Source organism: Aptenodytes patagonicus, chromosome 4, assembly GCF_965638725.1.
Source record: "Aptenodytes patagonicus chromosome 4, bAptPat1.pri.cur, whole genome shotgun sequence".
Lineage (NCBI taxonomy): Eukaryota > Metazoa > Chordata > Aves > Sphenisciformes > Spheniscidae > Aptenodytes > Aptenodytes patagonicus.
In genome coordinates this window covers 61,495,374-61,515,040 of record NC_134952.1, presented here as the reverse complement: position 1 = coordinate 61,515,040, position 19,667 = coordinate 61,495,374, and the positions used below count along the sequence as shown (strand labels likewise).

The following is a 19,667-nucleotide window of genomic DNA, read 5'->3' as shown; positions in this document are numbered from 1 at the left end:
CACACAGTAAAACAAACAAAACATCCAACTGAAAAAAGATTTTCTGTCTAGGTAGCTTTTAAGAAGACTGAATGATGAAAAAGCCCAAACCCTTGGCACAGAGAGAGCCTGTTCTAGTGAACAGTCGTAGAGAAGGCAACGCTACAGAGTGAAAGGAGCAAAGTACAAAGGGGATGAAGCTGTCAGTTCTGGCAGATGGGAGAGGCTAAGAAATAAACTTCCAAAACCTAGAGTAAAGTTCAGGATGGAAAGAATCAAACAGAGTCAAAGCCAGGTTGTTCCTGAATTTGCATGCAGCCTATAAAAGGCCTGACCAAGATAATTTATCAGAAATAAAACCTGTGAGCCTTACTTGTGCAAAAGCACCACTATGAGTTTGAAGGACCAAAATTCAACTTGCTACTTTTAGAAAACCTATACTGCTTAACTCACTGTGCATCCTGAGCAATACAGATACATTTAAGTGTCCCTTGGATCTGGCAGAACGAACACCCTTCTGATCTGCAGAAAAAAGAATGAACAGTTTGAAGTGGATTTGTTTGGAACCATATGCTGTTCTATGCATATTTAAAAAAAAACAAACAAAAACTCCCAAACCTTTCTGTGGCACACCAATTGTCACTTTAAAGGATTTTTTACACCCCTGACCACATCTGGTTCCTTCAGAGGCTGCTCTGGATGCAAAATAGGTATGCTGTGGAGTAAAAGCTACTTTACACCATAATGTTGCCATTATTTGTTAACATCTAGCTCTACTACTTTTTTTTTTAACTCAGCGTAACTTGCTGCACACTCAACCATAGAGACCTGATGCAGTTTATTCAGCTCCTGTACTGCAGCTATTTCTCCACTAGCTGCAAATTAACTGATTTCAGTGGGTATCTGAACACTGCGCCATTTCATCTGGGCCTACCATGAAATTTTGAAAGGAGTCAAGTAACCTTGAACAAAGCACCACAAAGAATTCACAGTTCTCATGATGACAATACTTTTTATTAGAAAGAATAACAAAGTGCTTTCCATAGGATTAATACAGAATTTTTAAGAAATATGATTTTTCCTTTTTATATGGACAGTTTCGACGTGATGATTTTTCAGTGCAAACAGAGTTCTCCAAGATTCTCCTACATGTAGAGTTTCTTCTCTGTACACAGTAGTTCAAACATTTATGCCTTTGGTGGGTGTGAACCAGTACTGAAGAGTCCATCCTTTAAAAAACAGAGGTTATGTAAAAAGCTTTCAGTATGTTACACTGACCAACAGGAATTACATCATTTGTTGTTTAACACAGGTTTAAGGGACGTAATTCCTTCATACAGTCCTACGCACAGATGCATAAAGGTGCTTTCGGTTCTATCAAGAATAATAATCATATATACCAATATAAATTACATTATCAATTTTTACTATATAGACAAAAGTGAAATTGTCTTTTTTTTTTTTTAAATTAACCTTCTGCTTTTTAGCTAGAGACATCCTTTGAACGCTTGGTGCTTCCTCTGCCTTGGAACTACATCTGGATGGAAGGAAGAAGACAATGCAAGGACTGTTCACCCATTCCCCCCTCACTTTTGGCACACATTTACAATCAGATTTCTTTTGACACATACATGCATCATTTTCATGCATTCCATCTCCCACTCTTTATGTCTGAATCTATCCCAGTCCCCGTTTTTCCTTAACTCCTCCTTCCTTTCCTGCAAATGACAGGGAGATAGTATAGCAATAGCACAGAACTGGGACAGATGATGCGGTGCTAATTCTTATATATAATGGAATGTAAGAAACCAAACAGGCGAGGGCTATCTTCCATGCAATACATTATTTTTCTTTTTCATTTTCGGTCAACCTAACTCCATTAGGAGGGATATTTTTTCAGATTTTTAAAAATGAAAAACTTCTATGAAGGACAAGACGTCGTAAGTTACCCTTAAGAGAAACCATATAAAACATTCACCATACACAATCTTAGTCCAAAAGCTACATTTCCCTAGAGTACATGTATACAAACATGAACATCAAAAGAACTGAAATGACTTCATGAGTGAAACAGTCATAGTTATGCACATAGTAAAAGGTTACATGCATATAAACAATTTCCTTACTGAACTTGGCAGTCACACCCTTGGTTTATTGTTCCCTATTCCTTACGTACAGAGCAAAATCACCACTTCAGAAATACTACACGCCATCTCACAGCACAGTGTCTTTACACAAGAGTACTACTGCAACAAGGATATCACAGAGACACTTTTTCCTACAGGACAAAAGGAATTGGACGAGATCCTCTGAACAGTAACTTGACTGTGGGAAGAAAGGATTTTTTTTTTTTTTTTTAATGACAAGATGCTTTTGTAGTACAGCCCTTATACAGGAGAATACACGTAAACCCACCATTATATTTATACAAATATGCAAAGGTGTAAAAGATGTTCTGCTTTCTAAGGGGCTTGAAACAAACCCAAAGTTTACCCCTAGGCACTTGCGAGTACAGAGCTCCTGCCTCCGAGTTCAGCCCATGCTTGCTGTTTGCTTTGGGACTTCCAGCTGTGAATAACAAACCCCTGTATCCAGGAACACCTTCTGTTGTCAAACGTTCCCCTGCCATCAGCATAACTATTTAACTAGGTGCCAATCAACCCCGGTTGCCATCTAAACACACAGCCAGGCCTCAGTCCCACTCCTCTGCAGTCCTGCTGGTTCAGCAGAGCCTCTCGGATCCACAGTCAAGGCCATGTGAAGATCTGGAGAGGAGACATGGCTCCTCAGAAAGTAACTACGCATTCATTAGAAAAGTACAGAGACATGTCTACAGATGGCATTTAGGCACATAAAGACTTTAAAGGAGCTGGGCCTTCATGTTCACTGCCCTAAATAACAATTATTTCACTAATAGGAAAGTCTGTAAGGACTGGGGCCAAGGGTCCTGGAAATAGAGCCCAGCAACCAACATGATCCACGTAGGCATAAAATCGGCCTTCAGAATCCAGTTGCAGGACTGGGACCACAGAGAAGCTCCCCTTAACTTGAAAAGTCTCTGGATAAGACAGCATTTTCAACTAATCTACTGTTGATCTCTGCTAGTATAAAAACGTTTAGGAAAAAAGTCACTGCAAAAGGTTAAGCAGTTTTCTGTAAATTTCACATCTTCCATTACATTTCTTTAAGTAAATGTATAATTTCACACTACCATAGATGAAGTCAATTTTGCAATTAAGTTTCTTACTAAAAGTAATGTACAGCAAATATTAAATTGGTAGCCTATTTAGTAAAGATTCTGTCTCATTTTACTGTTTTTCTTTAAATGAGCACATTCAACTTGGAAATATTCAATACACCCTTGGTGTGGCTCCTGGGAAGCCAGAGTGAATTTTGCACTTACTCTTGAATGTATATATCCTATTCTCCGATTTGTGTTGCCCATGACATGCACCTATAGATACGCATTTTTGTTGCCTAGCGTGGAAATTAATCAGTTAAGACTACTAAATAAAATGACCACCTGATTTCAACTACATTCTTGCCTTGCATGAGGAAACAGGTCTGATTTGCTTACGTACACAAAGCTTCTAGCTCATGTTGGGTCCACACTGCAGCAAATTAGGGAAGCGTTGAGAGATCTGGTCTGATATCTTTCTGGCTGTTCAGACACTTCACACACGACCCAGGGGAAGCAGACAATATTTTAGCATTGCCATCTGGAATGGCAACTGTCCAACACTGCAGCTGTAACTACCTACAAAGTCCATGAATTATCCAAATGTTTATCTTCAGAAGGAAGGCTGGGGGAGAGAGCAAGTATTAAAAAAAAAAAAGAAGGAAAAATAGCAGCAGGAGCCGAGTACATTTCCATAAACAAGGTAGAGCTACGTTAGACCATTTGGCCAATATAGGACTGCAATTCCTCCTAAACAACAGCTGAAGCCTTGTGTGAAGTCACTAACATTAGTATAAAAGCATTTTGCTGGCATAGCTTGTTTCCTGCGGGAAAGCTTGCTATAAACTACATTAACCAAAGATGCTTTTGTGTTGGGAAGTTGTATTCACCTTATGAACGTTTGTCATTGTAGGTTTGTTAGCAAACCTCCCTTGTGCAGATTTAGCTTTTCAGCAAAAAAACCAGCAAATTATGCACATTCAGGGAACAAACAGCACATGAGCCCCCCCAACAGTGAAACAGGACACTCACATCAAGTGTCCTCTTAAAACCAGACAGGAAATTTTCACTATACAAAGCAAGAACATTGGCAGGGGGGACAAAAAGCCAATCCTTGGACTAAGGCCCCAAGAGTGCAGAAAACAGTACATTGGACACCATTATATTACAGACATCTCCTTTTTTGCCCTTCAAAGATGTAGTAGGACATTGCTGACTTTGCTTAAAATGCATAATTTTAGTCCCCGTCACCCCAAACATTGGAAGTTCAGCAAAATGCAGTTCAAAGCGTTGCAGCTTTTGATATGCCACCCTTTTACTTAAACACATAAATCCACTGGCATAGTGACGGTGTTGAAATACATCATCCAAACAGCATCTATAAAATTTTACTGTTGTACATAAATAATGACAAGGCACAGAACAGCAACCAGTCCAAGAGCTTGTAGGCCAAGAAACCAGAGCATAACCCAGAAGAATATAATTATTACAGGTTCTACTATCCGTTCTCCAAAGTACATCCTTGTGAAGCCTATTCTGATAAGGCTTTTGTTTAGTTCGCCAAAGAGAGTCCCCATCTTTTTATAGTCATCTATTACAGGTTCTGTGGTGTGGTTTCTTTGTTCTTGCTGGACCTGCACACAGAAGACAAAATTAGGAAATATGTTGTACAATCGGTTCTTATTACTGTGATTCTGAACAAGTCTCAGCTGTTTCCATTTGAATGTGTAAAAATAAGATATACATGCAATAAAGCTACTCCTTAAATCGAGAAATTGAAAATGTTACATAGCTTGTGACTTTGGTACAGCGTTAAGGATGACACTCACTTGTCCAAACTTGGGACATCTGAAGTGATACTACAAACACATGACAGCCTGTCTCCCCTCCAGATGCCAATCTAGAGGGGTAAAGCTCTCCTGTAGGTCATACATGTTACCTGTCTGTGCAACGTGGATGTCAGGGCAACCCAAATGGAATTGGATGCCTGTAATTTCAGGGAGGGGATTTGACTTAAGTAGATTTGTTATAAATTATTTCCAGAATACTTTCAGAACCACAAAAATGATACAAAACTATTAAGCACGAACTATAAAGTATTTTGCACCAAAGCACAGGGAGCTGAAAAGCTACTATCACCACTGAAAGAGGGGCACTGGATTCGACCAGAAGGCAAACATCCATCCTGATGTTGGCATAGAAAGCCGTGCAAGTCAGGCAAAGAAGACAGACCCAAGGACCGCACAGACGCAAAGCAGCAAAGGTGAGGGGAAACAAGTTCTGCACTTTTTCCCAAAAGAAAAATGATGGGGCAAATGCATAGGAAGGCAGACGCACATCTTTAGATGAAGATACCATGTTTAAATATCGCTACAGAAAATATGCGACTGTGTCAACATGTAAACTGTAACTAGATTAGAGCTTGAAATCCCATCTCTCCTTCCCCAGTGTCCAGAGATCCATTGCACAAAACCTTATTGCCTTGTATTTGGGTACGACAGGGCGAACACGCTTTCAAGGTGATGAACATGAGTTTTCTAATCCTTCCATTAAGCAGCAATGAAAACACATGCAGCAGCTACTCATCAATATTTCAGTCAACAGATCAATAGGTCCAGTAGATTGCCTGCAAACTCTTATGTGCAATAAGTCTACTCCTGGATTCAAAGCAAACATCTATCTTTAGTTCTGTCTTCAAGGATGAAAGCTATTCTGCATCCCTGGTTACATGGCATGGTCTCGGTGGAGAAACAAAAATTCCTTCCCACAGCAGTGCCAGGCTCTCCATTAGACAGCAAGTAATAAAGTGAATTCCCATTCCCACAGAAAAACATCCAGCAGAGAGCAAAGGAAGCCAATATTTTTTTTCTAGGCCAGACTTTAGGCCACGATGAAGAACCTTCTGACTGACTGAAGGTTGGGTAAAGCACCACAGCTGCTACTGAAAAAAAAAAACAACAAAACCCCTACAGTCCTTCAGCTGTGTGTGCATGGGTATTTTTTTATTGGCTTATTCATAAAGATTTTGGTTTAAGCTTCAGTACTGAATCCCAGAAAGGGAGGGGTGCAGGAAGCCTAAATAGTAATGAATATTGTATTCAATTTTTTTGTGGTTCTACAGAAGAGCCTGAACTTGGAGAACTGCAGTATTGGAGGTTATGTACTGACAGCCACCGCCCTGTCTGTTTTCAGCCTGCTTCTCAGGCCCAGGTTGTTTTCTCCCCCTCACTGGATACAGAAACCCCAGTTTTCAGCATTTTGGTTTAACTGTGCTTTATTTATTCAAATAAATGTTGACTCCTCTTTAATTCCAGTGTTTCAAGATTAGTCTCTTCAAGAAAGGCAGAGCCTCTTGCGAGCCCCTGCAGACTTGGCAGGGCGGGGTGCTTGCCATCCCGGGAACACAATGTTGTTACACGAACTCTCATCCCTCTATTCCCAGAGCACAGGGAGACAAACAATTAGCCTAAGTAGTATATTGATCACAACAATTAGGGAAAAGAGAAAGGATGTGCTGGAAAGGGAAAACATATTTGCTTCCTGCATGCAGAGATCACAGGGTGCATGTGCCTAACGGGATGATGGCAGAGGGATCAGAGCGCAGCTCACATCAGGCGGCGCAGAGACCACTTGTGAGAGAAGCAGTTAACACGTGCAGGAGAAATCACTAAATTTTCTAGCAAAGTAGCTTAGGCTTTGAGCCAGTGGCTGGTGCAACCAGGCGGGGGAAAACAAATGAATCACTTCTTTGCCTCTGGATTATTAATTGTACTCAGCACAGAGCAAGCAGACTGCAGCACTTGCAAGGAGGCCGCCAGCAGGCACATCTCCACGAGCTCTGTCTCACCGGGCCAGCTAAGCACGTGAACTGTACGTGTCCACACTGACGTCTCTCCTGGTATGAGGCAGCTGTAAGACACGGGATTTCCCTAGCAGCCCCATTCTGCTTGGATAAGCTAACAGCAAGAAGTTGTACACAGTCTCTTAAGCAGGGTACAAAGTAAATTCCACCTTACTTAGGCTGTCCAGGTCTTTTTTATTTATGGGGTGATTTTTTTTTTTTTTTTTTTAAGCAAGACTATCTCACCCTCTCCTTCTCAAACAAGGGTAGATTTATGAATCCCTACAGCGATTACGCAAAGCAAGCTTCTAGGTGCTGAGACTGACAAGTGTGTGTTTAATTACAAAACAAGTGTCAAGTTATTTTTCCAAATATTTTCAAGAGCTTACAAAACCTTTCAGAACAATCATGGAAATTCTCAAGATTTCAAAGTCTGCTTCAGTTAATTCAGGCTGAGTATGTCTTGCTTCAGGCGACTCAGCAAAAAACAAGTGAAGCTGAAAACAGACGATCAGCCATAACACACAGACGGCATATTTTTCTTTACTATTGCATAATATTTCACATGCTGGACAAATACGTTTCTTCAGAGGTATAGCCAAAATAAAGCCAGTAGGGCAAACACCAGTAATGTTACAATGCTCCAAATGGCTAAAAAATATTAAATAAGCTTTAACATTGCAGCTAGAAGTTCTCTCACTAATTTTCAGGGTGACAGTCAAACAGCATACAGTCCTGCATATGTGCCAGTAGCTCTCAAACCATATCCTTAGAACCAAATACTACTTCCCCCCCCCCCCCCAAAAGTACTTTTCTACACATTTTTAGAAATTGGCTATCTTCAGCAAGCACACAGTTCCCAGCTGACTCTTAATTTCCACAGGACTATTTTCATACTAAATCTTGCTGAATCAGCCTGAAGCTAGACAGACACTACCGTAACAGAAAACCACTGAAAGAGAAATGTACCCATTCTGAGCAGCACACCCCCCCAACAAAACAGAGCTTCCTCATTTAAAAGCCAAAGAAGTTTCTGTTTCAAAGTTGCTAGTTTTAAAAATCAACAACCCAGAGGACACCAAGTTGGACGGGAGTGTTGATCTGCTTGAGGGTAGGAAGGCTCTGCAGAGGGACCTGGACAGGCTGGATCGATGGGCCGAGGCCAACTGTATGAGGTTCAACAAGGCCAAGTGCCGGGTCCTGCACTTTGGCCACAACAACCCCATGCAGCGCTACAGGCTTGGGGAAGAGTGGCTGGAAAGCTGCCTGGCAGAAAAGGACCTGGGGGTGCTGGTCGACAGCTGGCTGAACATGAGCCGGCAGTGTGCCCAGGCGGCCAAGAAGGCCAATGGCATCCTGGCCTGTATCAGAAATAGTGTGGACAGCAGGAGTAGGGAAGTGATCGTGCCCCTGTACTCGGCACTGGTGAGGCCGCACCTCGAATACTGTGTTCAGTTTTGGGCCCCTCACTACAAGAAGGATGTTGAGGTGCTGGAGTGTGTCCAGAGAAGGGCAACGAGGCTGGTGAGGGGTCTGGAGAACAAGTCTTATGAGGAGCGGCTGAGGGAACTGGGGTTGTTTAGCCTGGAGAAGAGGAGGCTCAGGGGAGACCTCATCGCTCTCTACAACTACCTGGAAGGAGGTTGTAGCGAGGTGGGTGTTGGTCTCTTCTCCCAAGTAACTAGCGATAGGACGAGAGGAAACAGCCTCAAGTTGCGCCAGGAGAGGTTTAGATTGGATGTAAGGAAAAATTTCTTTAGTGAAAGAGTGGTGAAACATTGGAACAGGCTGCCCAGGGAAGTGGTTGAGTCCCCATCCCTGGAGGTATTTAAAAGACGAGTAGATGAGGCACTTAGGGACATGGTTTAGTGGGTGGTGGTGTTGGGTCGACGGTTGGATTCGATGATCTTAGAGGTCTTTTCCAACCTCAATGATTCTATAAATGAGCCTTGGCTTCATAACTTTTAAGAATTTTTTGTGTATCAAGAGGGAGCAGAGGGAATTTCTTTACCTGCACTAGCCCCAGAGAAAGCATGCTTTCAAGGCCTTTACAGCAGCTCTTCTCCTCATAGCTAGTATGTGCTATGCAGGGGACACCCCCAGACTTCATTTGCCACAGTGCAGGAGGGAACGTAAGAGAGGTCTACTTCATCTACAGTAATTTGTTTGCCTTTCCTCACTCTTTGAAAGACAGGAGCGATGAAGAAATTCAGAGGGGCCAGGGGAGCATTTGTTTCCTAACCTAATGTTTCTTATCAAATTGCTGTAATGAATTACTCCTTACTGTAATTTAATTTTAAATCTAAGTGGTTTTTTTTTTTTTAGACATACTGGGATCATCAATGCCCTTAAAGCAAATTACGCTAGCAGATTCCTTTACAAATGTACAACCACTGTGTATGACTTCATTGCCTCAATTTCCTTTTCATTTTATATTCCTTAAATGCTTTCATATAGTGTAATAATTTTTTTCATTTAAAAAAGTATTTCATAGAATCATAGAAGCATAGAACAGTTTGGGTTGGAAGGGACTTTTAAAGGTCATCTAGTCCAACCCCCCTGCAATGAGCAGGGACATCTTCAACCAGATCAGGTTGCTCAGAGCCCCGTCCAACGTGACCTTGAATGTTTCCAGGGATGGGGCATCCACCACCTCTCTGGGCAACCTGCTCCAGTGTTTCACCACCCTCATCGTAAAAGATTTCTTCCTTTTGTCTGGTCTGAATCTACCCTCTTTTAGTTTAAAACCATTACCCCTTGTCCTGTCACAACAGGCCCTGCTAAAAACTCTGTCCCCATCTTTCTTATAAGCCCCCTTTAAGTACTGATAGGCTGCAATAAGGTCTCCCCAGAGCCTTCTCTTCTCTAGGCTGAACAACCCCAACTCTCTCAGCCTTTCTTCATAGGAGAGGTGTTCCATCCCCCTGATCATTGTTGTGTCCCTCCTGTGGACCCGCTCCAACAGGTCTGTGTCTTTCCTGTGCTGGGGACTCCAGAGCTGGACATAGTACTCCATACTCCATTTCATATTTAGTTTCTATTTTTGACTTTAAATTATTTAAAATTAAAAATAGAGTTATCACATGGAACACAAGGGGAAGTGCCTGATCTATCCTATTGCTCAGCATGTATGCACAATGTTCTTCACAAGCCTATTGCAGTACCCGAAGGTTCCTACAAGCACCCAGTTTTCTCTTGTCTTTTCAGATATTTGGTGCTATAAAATTTCCCTCCCTATTCAAAACAGCATATTTTCATCAGCAAAGCTGTTGCCTGCTGTCTCCCACTGTTTACTGGCAGAAAGTCAGCACTTGAAGATCCAAACTCTGAAGAACTTTACTACAGAAACTTTATAACCAAATTTACCCAGCTGTTATGGCCAAATGGCTGAGGGGCTTGCACACTTTAAGGAGAACCATGACGTGCCTTCTCAGGTGCAGGATGCCATAAAAGGACCTTTTTTCAGAATGAAGGCCTCCAAGGAGGTCGCAGAGGAGATACTAAGCACAAGTTCTGTCCACTTCCAGCACAGCTGGTGCTCCTACATCCTTGAAGTGCTTCTGAAAAAAAATATCCCATGTAATTGAATGTTTTCCTGGACTAGCTTTAAAACAACAGAGAAGGTAAAGTCAACTCAGCCTACTGAACCCAGCGAACATCTGGCTGTGGCTTTACCAGTTATGTTCTTCATCAACATAACATACAAAGTTACGTGTGTTCTGACCACTAACTACCCTTGCTTATGGCAAAATTCCACCACATTCACTGAAACTCACTGCTGCCTAAATTCAGGAAAGCACACGGTAAGTCATGATTGGAAGCCACTCCACACCAGTCTGACAGCAGGAACTTTTTCTTGCTTACCCCCTTCCCATCAAGGGTGTTTTGACCATGCAGAGAAACATGAGATCCCATCAGAACACCCACCACCCCAAAGAAACCATCTTTGCAATGATTCACATGCTACTTACTAGGAGAGAAGGATAAAGTTAGCACTGAACTTCTCACAATCGCTTAAGGCTGATCCCTGTCTGCACCTCCTACATATAATGTAGCCAGTTCAAGGTCTTTTCCCCACAAATTGCTGGGAGCACACAGTCCCTGCCCCTGACCATTTACAGATCGTACCAAGTAACTTTGCCAAGCCCTCAGAGGATGTAGAACACAAATGGATCCGAAGGGGACACAAACCTACCCAACACGCTTGGGAAGTTACTTTCTTGTGGCTAATCAAAGAGAGCATGGAAGCACAGCTTTAGCATTTCTTTTTTCTGCTATCAGCAACACTAGCTCACTGAAGGACAGTATCAATGATGTCCTTACACAAAGACTAGATGTCCTTACACAGCATCACCAACAAGCTCTGCCTGGAAGTCCCTGCAGGGGCACAGCATGGCTGCTGGTGCAGCACTTTCCTCGGCAAGCGATGGAGCCCGGTGCCCACGCTCAGGACACCCCACACTTGCTGGACGTGGCAGATTTGCTGGCCATGCGCAGATCACACGCGACAAACTACTGCAACATCTGCATGCAGGTGTGCTCAGGGTTGCCGCCCCTGCCAGAACAACTTGGGCCTCCTGGGGCTCATCCCTGGAAAGAAGAAAGTGGTCTGAAAGGAGTGACCCAAGCTGCTCCGGCAGCTGGAGCCAGTGCCTCCTGCCAGCCTCCTGGAAGAAGGACAGCCCTGCCTCATCACATACCCACCTGCCTCAAGGCTGGCGCGATGGGTGAGGCGCTACGGGGCCACCAGAAAGGCAGCAGTGGGCTGGATGAATTGCCTGGGAGGACCACAAACTGAATGGCTCTAAAGTGACTGCAACATTTCTCAGTCCTGTAGCCTCACCACTGCACTAGCTGTGAGGAGAACAGGCGTAGTTATGGTCTTGCCTTCCAGGCGTTTCATCTGCTGACGCAGCAGCTTGGTCCAGAGTTTTCCACACTTAGCCTACGGATCTTGAGATGGTTTGTTTGGTTTGAGAATTTTTTTTCCACACATGCAAAAAAATCCAAGTAACCGACTTGAGTGAAATAATTGGATGAAGTTCAACAGCCTTCGTTCTGTGGGAGGAGGGAGTGGATGAACATAAGGAACCTGCTCCACTTCACGATTCAGGATAAAAAAAAAACGAAAAAAAATTCCATTCAACTACTCTGAAGGTACAAGATTCTTCAAAACAAACCAAATAACATCCCTCTTCTTATTTTTCATTATTAATGAATTGAAGAAACCCCAACAGTCTTCTGTTGCTCAGACAGCTTGAAAAATTCCTACCCCGCACTCAACTTGACAACAGCACCGGGCCGAGTACAAGTCTATCAGTTTCTCTTTTCTTGCATCAACTGCCCAAAAGGACATTACACAAACATGAACTCCGGCAACGGAGGAGAAAAGTCCAATGGATTGGGAAAAAAACTGCTCTCCATGTAAAAGTTTGTGATTTTACAGTCAAAAAAACACTGCTGGGCAAAGAGAGAGGTGAGTAGGAAACAGGTATCCCCTAGGTTTGTCTCCAACACAGAAAAGCAGCAGTGTCTCCAAATTGTTTGTAACATGCCTCAGATCACAACTGGTCACATTCACAGTTATAAAAGAAAGAAAAAGAGATGGCATATTTAAGAGAATTATTTCCACATTAGATAGAAAAGAAAACCATTTTAAGTTTAGTAACAAACACATGTTTAACAACATCTAAATGATACATTAAAAAAAGTGTAATAAAGAAATGCAGGGATATCACATTTACATACCCACCTGCACGTTTTCCTTTTTTCAAGTAAAAAGTTTCCTCTTCAGTATTTAACTGCTCACTATCTATTTTACTCCAGTCATGGTTATTTTTACTCCAGGGAACAGGTGGTGTGTCTGATAGCTGAAGCCCATAGACACTTAAATGTCAAAAAAGCCACCGAGATGTGACTTTAGGAACATGCTTACTTACTGAAAAATATTCCTGTATTTTTGAAAGCTGGAACATTAACGTTCAGAAGAGAGCCTCACGACGTCATCTCTTTTTAGAGGATGCAAACTAAAACTGAAAATACTTCAAGCTCAATCTTACAGAAAAAATATGAGAAGAAAGCGAGCAGATGACAGAGACCACGACGGAAGAAACCACCAGTTCCCTCCCCTCCAAAATAAGAGACCAACTTCTGTTGGGTGCAGACGGGAACACATACCAGCCAGCACACAGATACAGATATTTGATAGTTAGGTAGCCAGCAATGTAAGTCCCGGAGGAATAAATTACCCCACCTTGCCGGTACTCAGCCATCTGACCGCCCAGTGTATTGCCATGGACAGGCTTTGGAGATCTGCAGCGAACGGCAAGTTCCCAGGTCGTGGCCTCCTCTTCCTCCGAACCACAGCCTCACCCCATCGCAGGGCACCAGCACGAAACCCTGTGATGCATGGTTTGGCCGGGCGCAGGCTTTCTGCCTCCTGCTCCTCCACATATGCAAACTGGACAGTTTCGTTACTAGTAACACCTGGCACATGACCAGGATTTCACTCTGCTTTCTCATCCTTAAAAAGGTCTCTTACATTTAATTAAGAGAAAGTGAAATTTGCCCAAGAAGGGCAAATAGTTTTATTGGAGATGTTTCTGATTTTCTTCCTCTCCTACCATAGCAGGAAGAGAACGGTATCCCTTTGCATCCTTTGCTAGCATGAAACTAATGATTAGTATTTGACCTTGTAAATGTAAGCAGTAAAAAGATCTTGATACTCAGCCAACAGACTATTAAGACAACAAAATTAATTTCAACTGTCTGGAGAAGAAAAAAAAAAAAACCCCAGGTTCATTTCTCTAGGCTAATTTTAATCTGATATTTAAATATGAAAAGATTAATAGATTAGGAAATGAGAAAAAAATCATACCTCACTTCCAGATGAAAAACAAGACAGAGAAAAACTAAGTTCAACTTGTTCCTCTGGGAAAAAAAATGCAAATGCAAGAAAATTAGAAAAATTCTTAATACCAAAATACTTTACAACAGCTACCAATAAAAGTGACATACTTAGAGGGAGTTTAAATTAAAAATTGCAAAACAAAGATTGGGTTAACGTTCATTTCATAGCAAGAATCTAGACACCATTTATAAAATAGAAACAAGATGTTTCTATAGAAACAAGCAACAACATAAAAAAAAGCAACTGCACTGTATTCCCTTTACTCAGCTTTTACAGCAACTCAAGTTTAGTATCAACAGTTGCTGGAACAAACTTTGAAATACGAGGAGCAGTTTTGTGTTAAGGAGATGAAAAGGCTTTTCCAGATACTGAACTTGTGCGCGTGCAGAGCAGAGAAGGCTTCAAGAGCAACAGAGGCTTCCCTCGATAAGCTGTGTTTGAGTCCCATAATTTCAGGAGTAAATTTCCCCACTACTATGGCACCAGATGAGAAAGTGTCACAGACAAGAACCCAGCACGGGAGGGTCCAAGGGAGAGGAAGCCTGCCCGCCCCCATGTTAAGATCTGCTGCCTCTCTCACCCATTTTAGGCTGCTGTCTGCATTCTTCCTTACACTCCTACTACTGTCCCACCCATGCTGCAATTTTACATAGAAACTAGATCAAAGCAATTTCTAATCCATCTTTTCCTTACACCTGCAACACTTAATTTCCATAGGATTTTGTTTATCAAGGTTCCCCCACTAAAACTGGTCAGCTTGACCCAGCAAAAGGCTTGCAATCCACCATATGTTCAGCATGGTATCAATGCATCGGCTTGCTGAAAAGCAACAGCTGTTAATTTTGCCTTTTAAGGAGAAGAAATTTCTATTCGCTTCTATCTCCAGAATACTTTTTTAAGAAAATGGGATCTTCACATTATTCAAGCAGAGCACGCTATCCTATCTATTGTAGGTGCTACAGGTATGTCTGAAGGGGCTTTTTTTTGTGTTTTTCTTCAAATGCTGTCAAGCCTCAGAAAACCCACTAATGCTTTTTATAAAGTTATTACCACGTATTATTACGCAGCTATGAACCTCTGCAGCAGAGTTAAATCACTTGTAGAGCCAGAGCAAATTTGGGATTAAGCCCTCCCTGTCAGGTATTACTATTTTCAGTTCGGAAACAAATCGCAACAACTGCAAGCAGGAGAACCCTCCAATTTTCAGATTATCTCAGTGTGGAATAAATTAGAACTAGGTTTCCAGCCTTAGGCACCACAGTTTCCACACATAGAAGGTTACTTCAAAACATTCTTGGCCTCTACTGACTTATGACTGAAATGACACCATTCCAGGCAACACGGCCACATCCATCCTACAGTCCAATGAATAGTGAAACATTTACATGAGGGATACCACAAGTCTGTCGGCATTATCCTCTAGCTTTGTTTCTCCTCATTCTTTCCATGCTGGAGAAATACTAGTGATATCGGAAACTTACTCAAAAAGTTCAGGACTTGAACTTGGCTAAGACACCCATACCTCTTCAACATAACTCTCAATGGGAAACACCAAAACCCTTTTGTAGTAGCTTCTCTAAATCTGAACCCGTCTATTAGAAGATAAAATACTCCACTTATAGAGATAGAACACCGTTCAAAATAATAATAAAACACCCCAAAGGGTTACAAACTCAGGTTGATGAAAAGGTGATTGTCTAAGCTAATCTATCTACTTGCAAATACACATATCACATATTAACTCTGCATTTAGACATTTTCTAGGAGAAGCGTTGGTTTTAGCCTAGCTGTCGGACAGCACTTTGGATTCTGTGTATCCTAAACCAGCACTGGGTGGAGATCCTGGCCTCACTGAAGCAACTGGGAATTTTGCCATTGCCTTCAACTTAGATTACAAGAGACTAAACCCCATTACAGACCAGACAGACAATTTTCCGTACAGAAGAGAGCCACAGTGCCACAGCGCTCAGGAACTCTGTCTGCTGTAACACAGCTTGGCTTCAAGGTCCCTATGGATGGACCTGCTAACACCACCTCATGCCCTACTGCAATGCAGGACTTTTGCCTCACCTTTTATTATTGCACGCTCGCATGCATTCCACCTTTCTATTCTTATTTCATGGTTTAATTTATAGGCGTTGATGAGATTTAGACTGTAGTAATATGACAAAGGCTAACCTATTTTAGAAAGTGGGTTAGGGAAGGAGATTTGAGGTCCTTAACTCTAGCGATATTGAAAACACAAGGACAACTTGTGCGCCTGACTAACTATCAACAGTTAGGAAAAAACTGTGAACGTGCAGGGTGACGCAACAACCTACTCCCATGGCTTCAGGAGCCGCTGAATCTTTCGGTGCCTTCACATACCGCTTGTGAACACCAGCAATGCAATACAGCAGAGGTAGAACAAACTACCCAGGTTCTGCAGCACTTCGAAGACTAAAGTAAGGGTAATTATTCTCATCTTTGCATGCAAACCTACAAAGGATATTAATCACATTATCATCCAGTTCAGCTTTTAAATCTAATCACTGAAGTAGGTAATTCTACAGTCTATTGCAATAATGAATTCCAAAGGCTAGGTATAACATTTAGTAACATATCTTTCTATTCTTTTAAAAATGTACCTGTCAGGAGTTTCATTAAGCACGTCCTTGCTGACATAATAATAAGCTTCAATAGAAAATTAAAGCCAGAGGGTTTGGCATTAAACAAATAGATGTATTTCCTACAGAGTACTCTCATTTAAAAAAAACATTAAAGGGTGCATACATTATTATTTAAGTCCTGCTTGTCAGGAAGGTATTCTTTTAGCATTATGTTACTAGGTATGATCTTACACAAACTGAGTTTATTTTGGAGGAAATGGGAAAAAGCAAATCACACCCAGGTTACCAGCCCCAGATTCTCACCTAAAAAAAGCTCTCAAAAAAGGCCAAAGGATTTGCTCTCACGCAGGCTTTACTTTATACCAGCTGAGAGAAGTAAGAATTTACACCATCATCAAAGCAGGTTTTGACTCGTTTCTTTCGCATCGCACGTAACACTAAGGTGGCGTGCATATTTATACTTCAGAAGAGAACACGAAACAGGAAGACACAGGCTGAAGACCAGCAGTTACCTTAACAGTGGCACACACCCTCAGCAAACAGCAACAACGCTAGGCCTCCACAAGGGACCCCAGGTAAGGACCCAGCCTGGAAACAGGATTCCTGCCTGCTGGAACAGCAGGGTTCAGCAAGAGCCCCTCCATGAGAGCAGAAAGGGCAGGGGGAACCAATCGTTTTGAGAGAAAGCTGGACACATGCATGAAAGCAGAAAAAACGACAGCACGTCACTAGGCTTGATGACCCAGGAGCCCCTCCAAATCAAGCTACATGTCTGTGCTTCTCTTGAGCAAGAGAATCTGGGACCTTCTGTCAAAGTTTGCAGCAAGTGTAGGTACCGCTAAATCCTCACCTAGCTTTAGTCTTCCCTACACATAATAAAAATAAAATACTCCTATTTATCAAAGTATGATTATTTTTACTATTATATACATATTAAATGTGAATATTGTATATTAAATAAAGGCAACTGATATTCCTTATTTCCAAATCTAGTTTATTATTTGTCCAGCTGCTGGCACCTCAGTATGCAGAAAAAATACTCCACGCTATGACAGTGAAACATTTCCAGTAAACAGGAAGGATTTTCTCTTTCTTCCTCATGGCCTATTTAAAATTTCTGCTTTGCTATCCTAACATTATGCCCCAACTTGTCAGAAAGGGCCACGATCACTACCTGTGCCTGAGCAGAGCAGGAAGAGAGTTTCTCTGCCAAGTGTGCCTGTGGCCACCCAAGGGGTACCTTTACCAACGTCATTTTAAAATGTGTTTAGGCAACACTGGAAAGCAGTTCTTCAGCCCACACCACCCCCTGAAACCACACCAACACGCTGGTCACCAAGAGAGCAGCAGTGGTAACCTGCAGGGAGCTCCGTCCTTAGTGAGGAGTTACAACCAGTTTGACAGCAGTAACATCCGAGATGATCTGATGCCGCTTTTTCACCTCTCTTGAGGGAAGGAAGACAGCAGCTAGAACCAGGGAATATTTCTGAGTCTCCTCCTGCAATACCCTGCAGAAGGGCTCGTGGACACGGAGAGGGGAACTGCTGTAGCTCTCAGAGCATCCGGCCTTACCCTACGTTTGGGTACGTGCCCTGCTCTGCCCCATTTTTTTGTTAGAGAAAGGGACACGGAAGATGCACCAACTTACGTAAATGGTCACCGAGTGAATTGTCAAGTACCAGTATCTTGCAGAAGTGGCCTGCTTCCAGCTGTAACGTCAGGCAAGTACTACCAGACGCTTTCAAATATTAAGCTATTCTAGCTGTGAAAGGGCTCGCTTATGGTTGAGTGCAGTCACAACCATCTTATAAGAGTTTTCAACATTAATAATTAACAAATTAAACAAAACTGTCTGGAAGTTACTTTGGGATGTACTCCAGCAGCTCTGTTTGCCCCTGTGCAGTTATCAGTGCTAGTGCATTTCTCTTACTTAATCGCTCAAGGCATTCAGACCCGATCATTACATTTAAGTATCAAATACAAAAAAAGGTTGTGTTTTTTCTTTAAATGAAACATCAACACATGTGCATTAAGAACACTGCCTTTGTCTAAGCACGGGGACAAGGCTGTCCACAAAACAAAGAGTGCGTGGAAAGACATTTTACAATTAACAACAGGGGAATGTACACGGCTCCTTTCATTTCCCAAGTGAAAAGCCCACTTCCATCCAGCATGCCATAAAAATGCATACCCTAAAGAAAGCAGACAAGTCAAAAAAGGAGTCGGTATTTTTCTCCAATTACAATACATTCAATTTCGTAAGTAATAGACTGGAAGCTTAAAATATTTAAGTGAACAGGCTAAGTCTTCGAAAGAAAGACCGAGGGCTGAACCACTGGGGAATTCCGGGGATGGCAACAACAGCACCCCAATTATTTCCAGGAAGATGTTCACCACGTGGACGCTGTGCAGGGACCACCCTTGTGCAGCTGCTCCCATCCTCTTCCACGGGGACCGAGCGTCTCGGAGGGAAGAAGGAGGGCCGGAGGTGGGGGTGGTACACCGGGGGTTACTCCGGCATCACGCGGGGGCAGCCCCACGCAGCTCGGCTGGGTTGCGTAAGCCCCGCCGCAATGGAGCGCTACCCGGGAGCGGCTCGCACCACCGGCGGGCTGTAACAGCAACGCCACGGAAGGTGAATCAAAAGGCGTTTACGGTTTTCTCTTGCCTGACGGCAGGGGCAGCCCCGGCGACGGGACGGGACGCCGGGAGGGGGGCAGTCTCCCCCCCCCGGCGTCCCGTCCCGTCGCCGGGGCAGCGGCCCGCCCTACCAGCCCCCCTCACCCGCTGACACCCACCTGCTCCTCCGGGCGCCGCCGGTGCCGGGCGGACGCCACCCCCGCTTCCCGCTCGCATTCCCCGAGCGGCGGCGGCGGCGGCGGCAGCAGCTCCGCCGCCGAGCCCATGGCTCCTCCGCGCCGAGCCAAGCCGCGCCGCGCCGCACGCTCCCCGCCGCTGCCGCCTGGCGGGGCGGGACCGTCACGGGGTCCGGGGGAGCGGCGGGAGGGCGGCGCCGCGGGGAGCGAGGAGGCGGCCCCTGGCACCGGCCCCGCAGCGGGGTTGCGAGGGGGCCCGGGAAAGGGAGTCTCCTGTTGCTGGGTCCCGCCTCAAGCGAGAGCCGCCGAGGGCCTTCGGCCGGAGAAACGCTTT

The 19,667-nt window shown here is 43.5% G+C and overlaps 1 protein-coding gene across 5 annotated transcripts; it reads right to left on the bottom strand.

Annotated features, from left to right (window-relative positions):
• Nucleotides 1-964: 964 nt before the first annotated feature.
• On the bottom strand, nt 965-19,447 carry FAM241A (family with sequence similarity 241 member A). Of its 5 annotated transcripts, XM_076336907.1 has the most exons (3): nt 19,316-19,447; nt 4,648-4,791; nt 965-1,208 (listed from the first exon to the last, which is right to left on the bottom strand). In XM_076336907.1, exons 1-3 carry the CDS (start codon nt 19,421-19,423, stop codon nt 1,167-1,169), a joined length of 294 nt encoding a protein of 97 aa, XP_076193022.1. In that variant the 5' UTR covers nt 19,424-19,447; the 3' UTR covers nt 965-1,166. The 5 variants fall into 5 exon arrangements, 4 of the variants coding, with proteins under 4 accessions (XP_076193022.1, XP_076193020.1, XP_076193021.1 ...); XR_012995202.1 differs by lacking the exon at nt 4,648-4,791 and having other exon boundaries at nt 19,316-19,384; XM_076336905.1 differs by having other exon boundaries at nt 965-4,791.
• Between the last annotated feature and the right edge of the window lie 220 nt (nt 19,448-19,667).

Bases quoted from the DNA above. Each gene is read 5' to 3' on its own strand.
- FAM241A (XM_076336905.1), bottom strand. From the start codon at position 19,423: ATGGGCTCGGCGGCGGAGCTGCTGCCGCCGCCGCCGCCGCCGCTCGGG. The intron at 4,792-19,315 runs GTGGGTGTCAGC...TTCTGTGTGCAG, and splicing joins GGCGGCGCCCGGAGGAGCAG to GTCCAGCAAGAACAAAGAAA.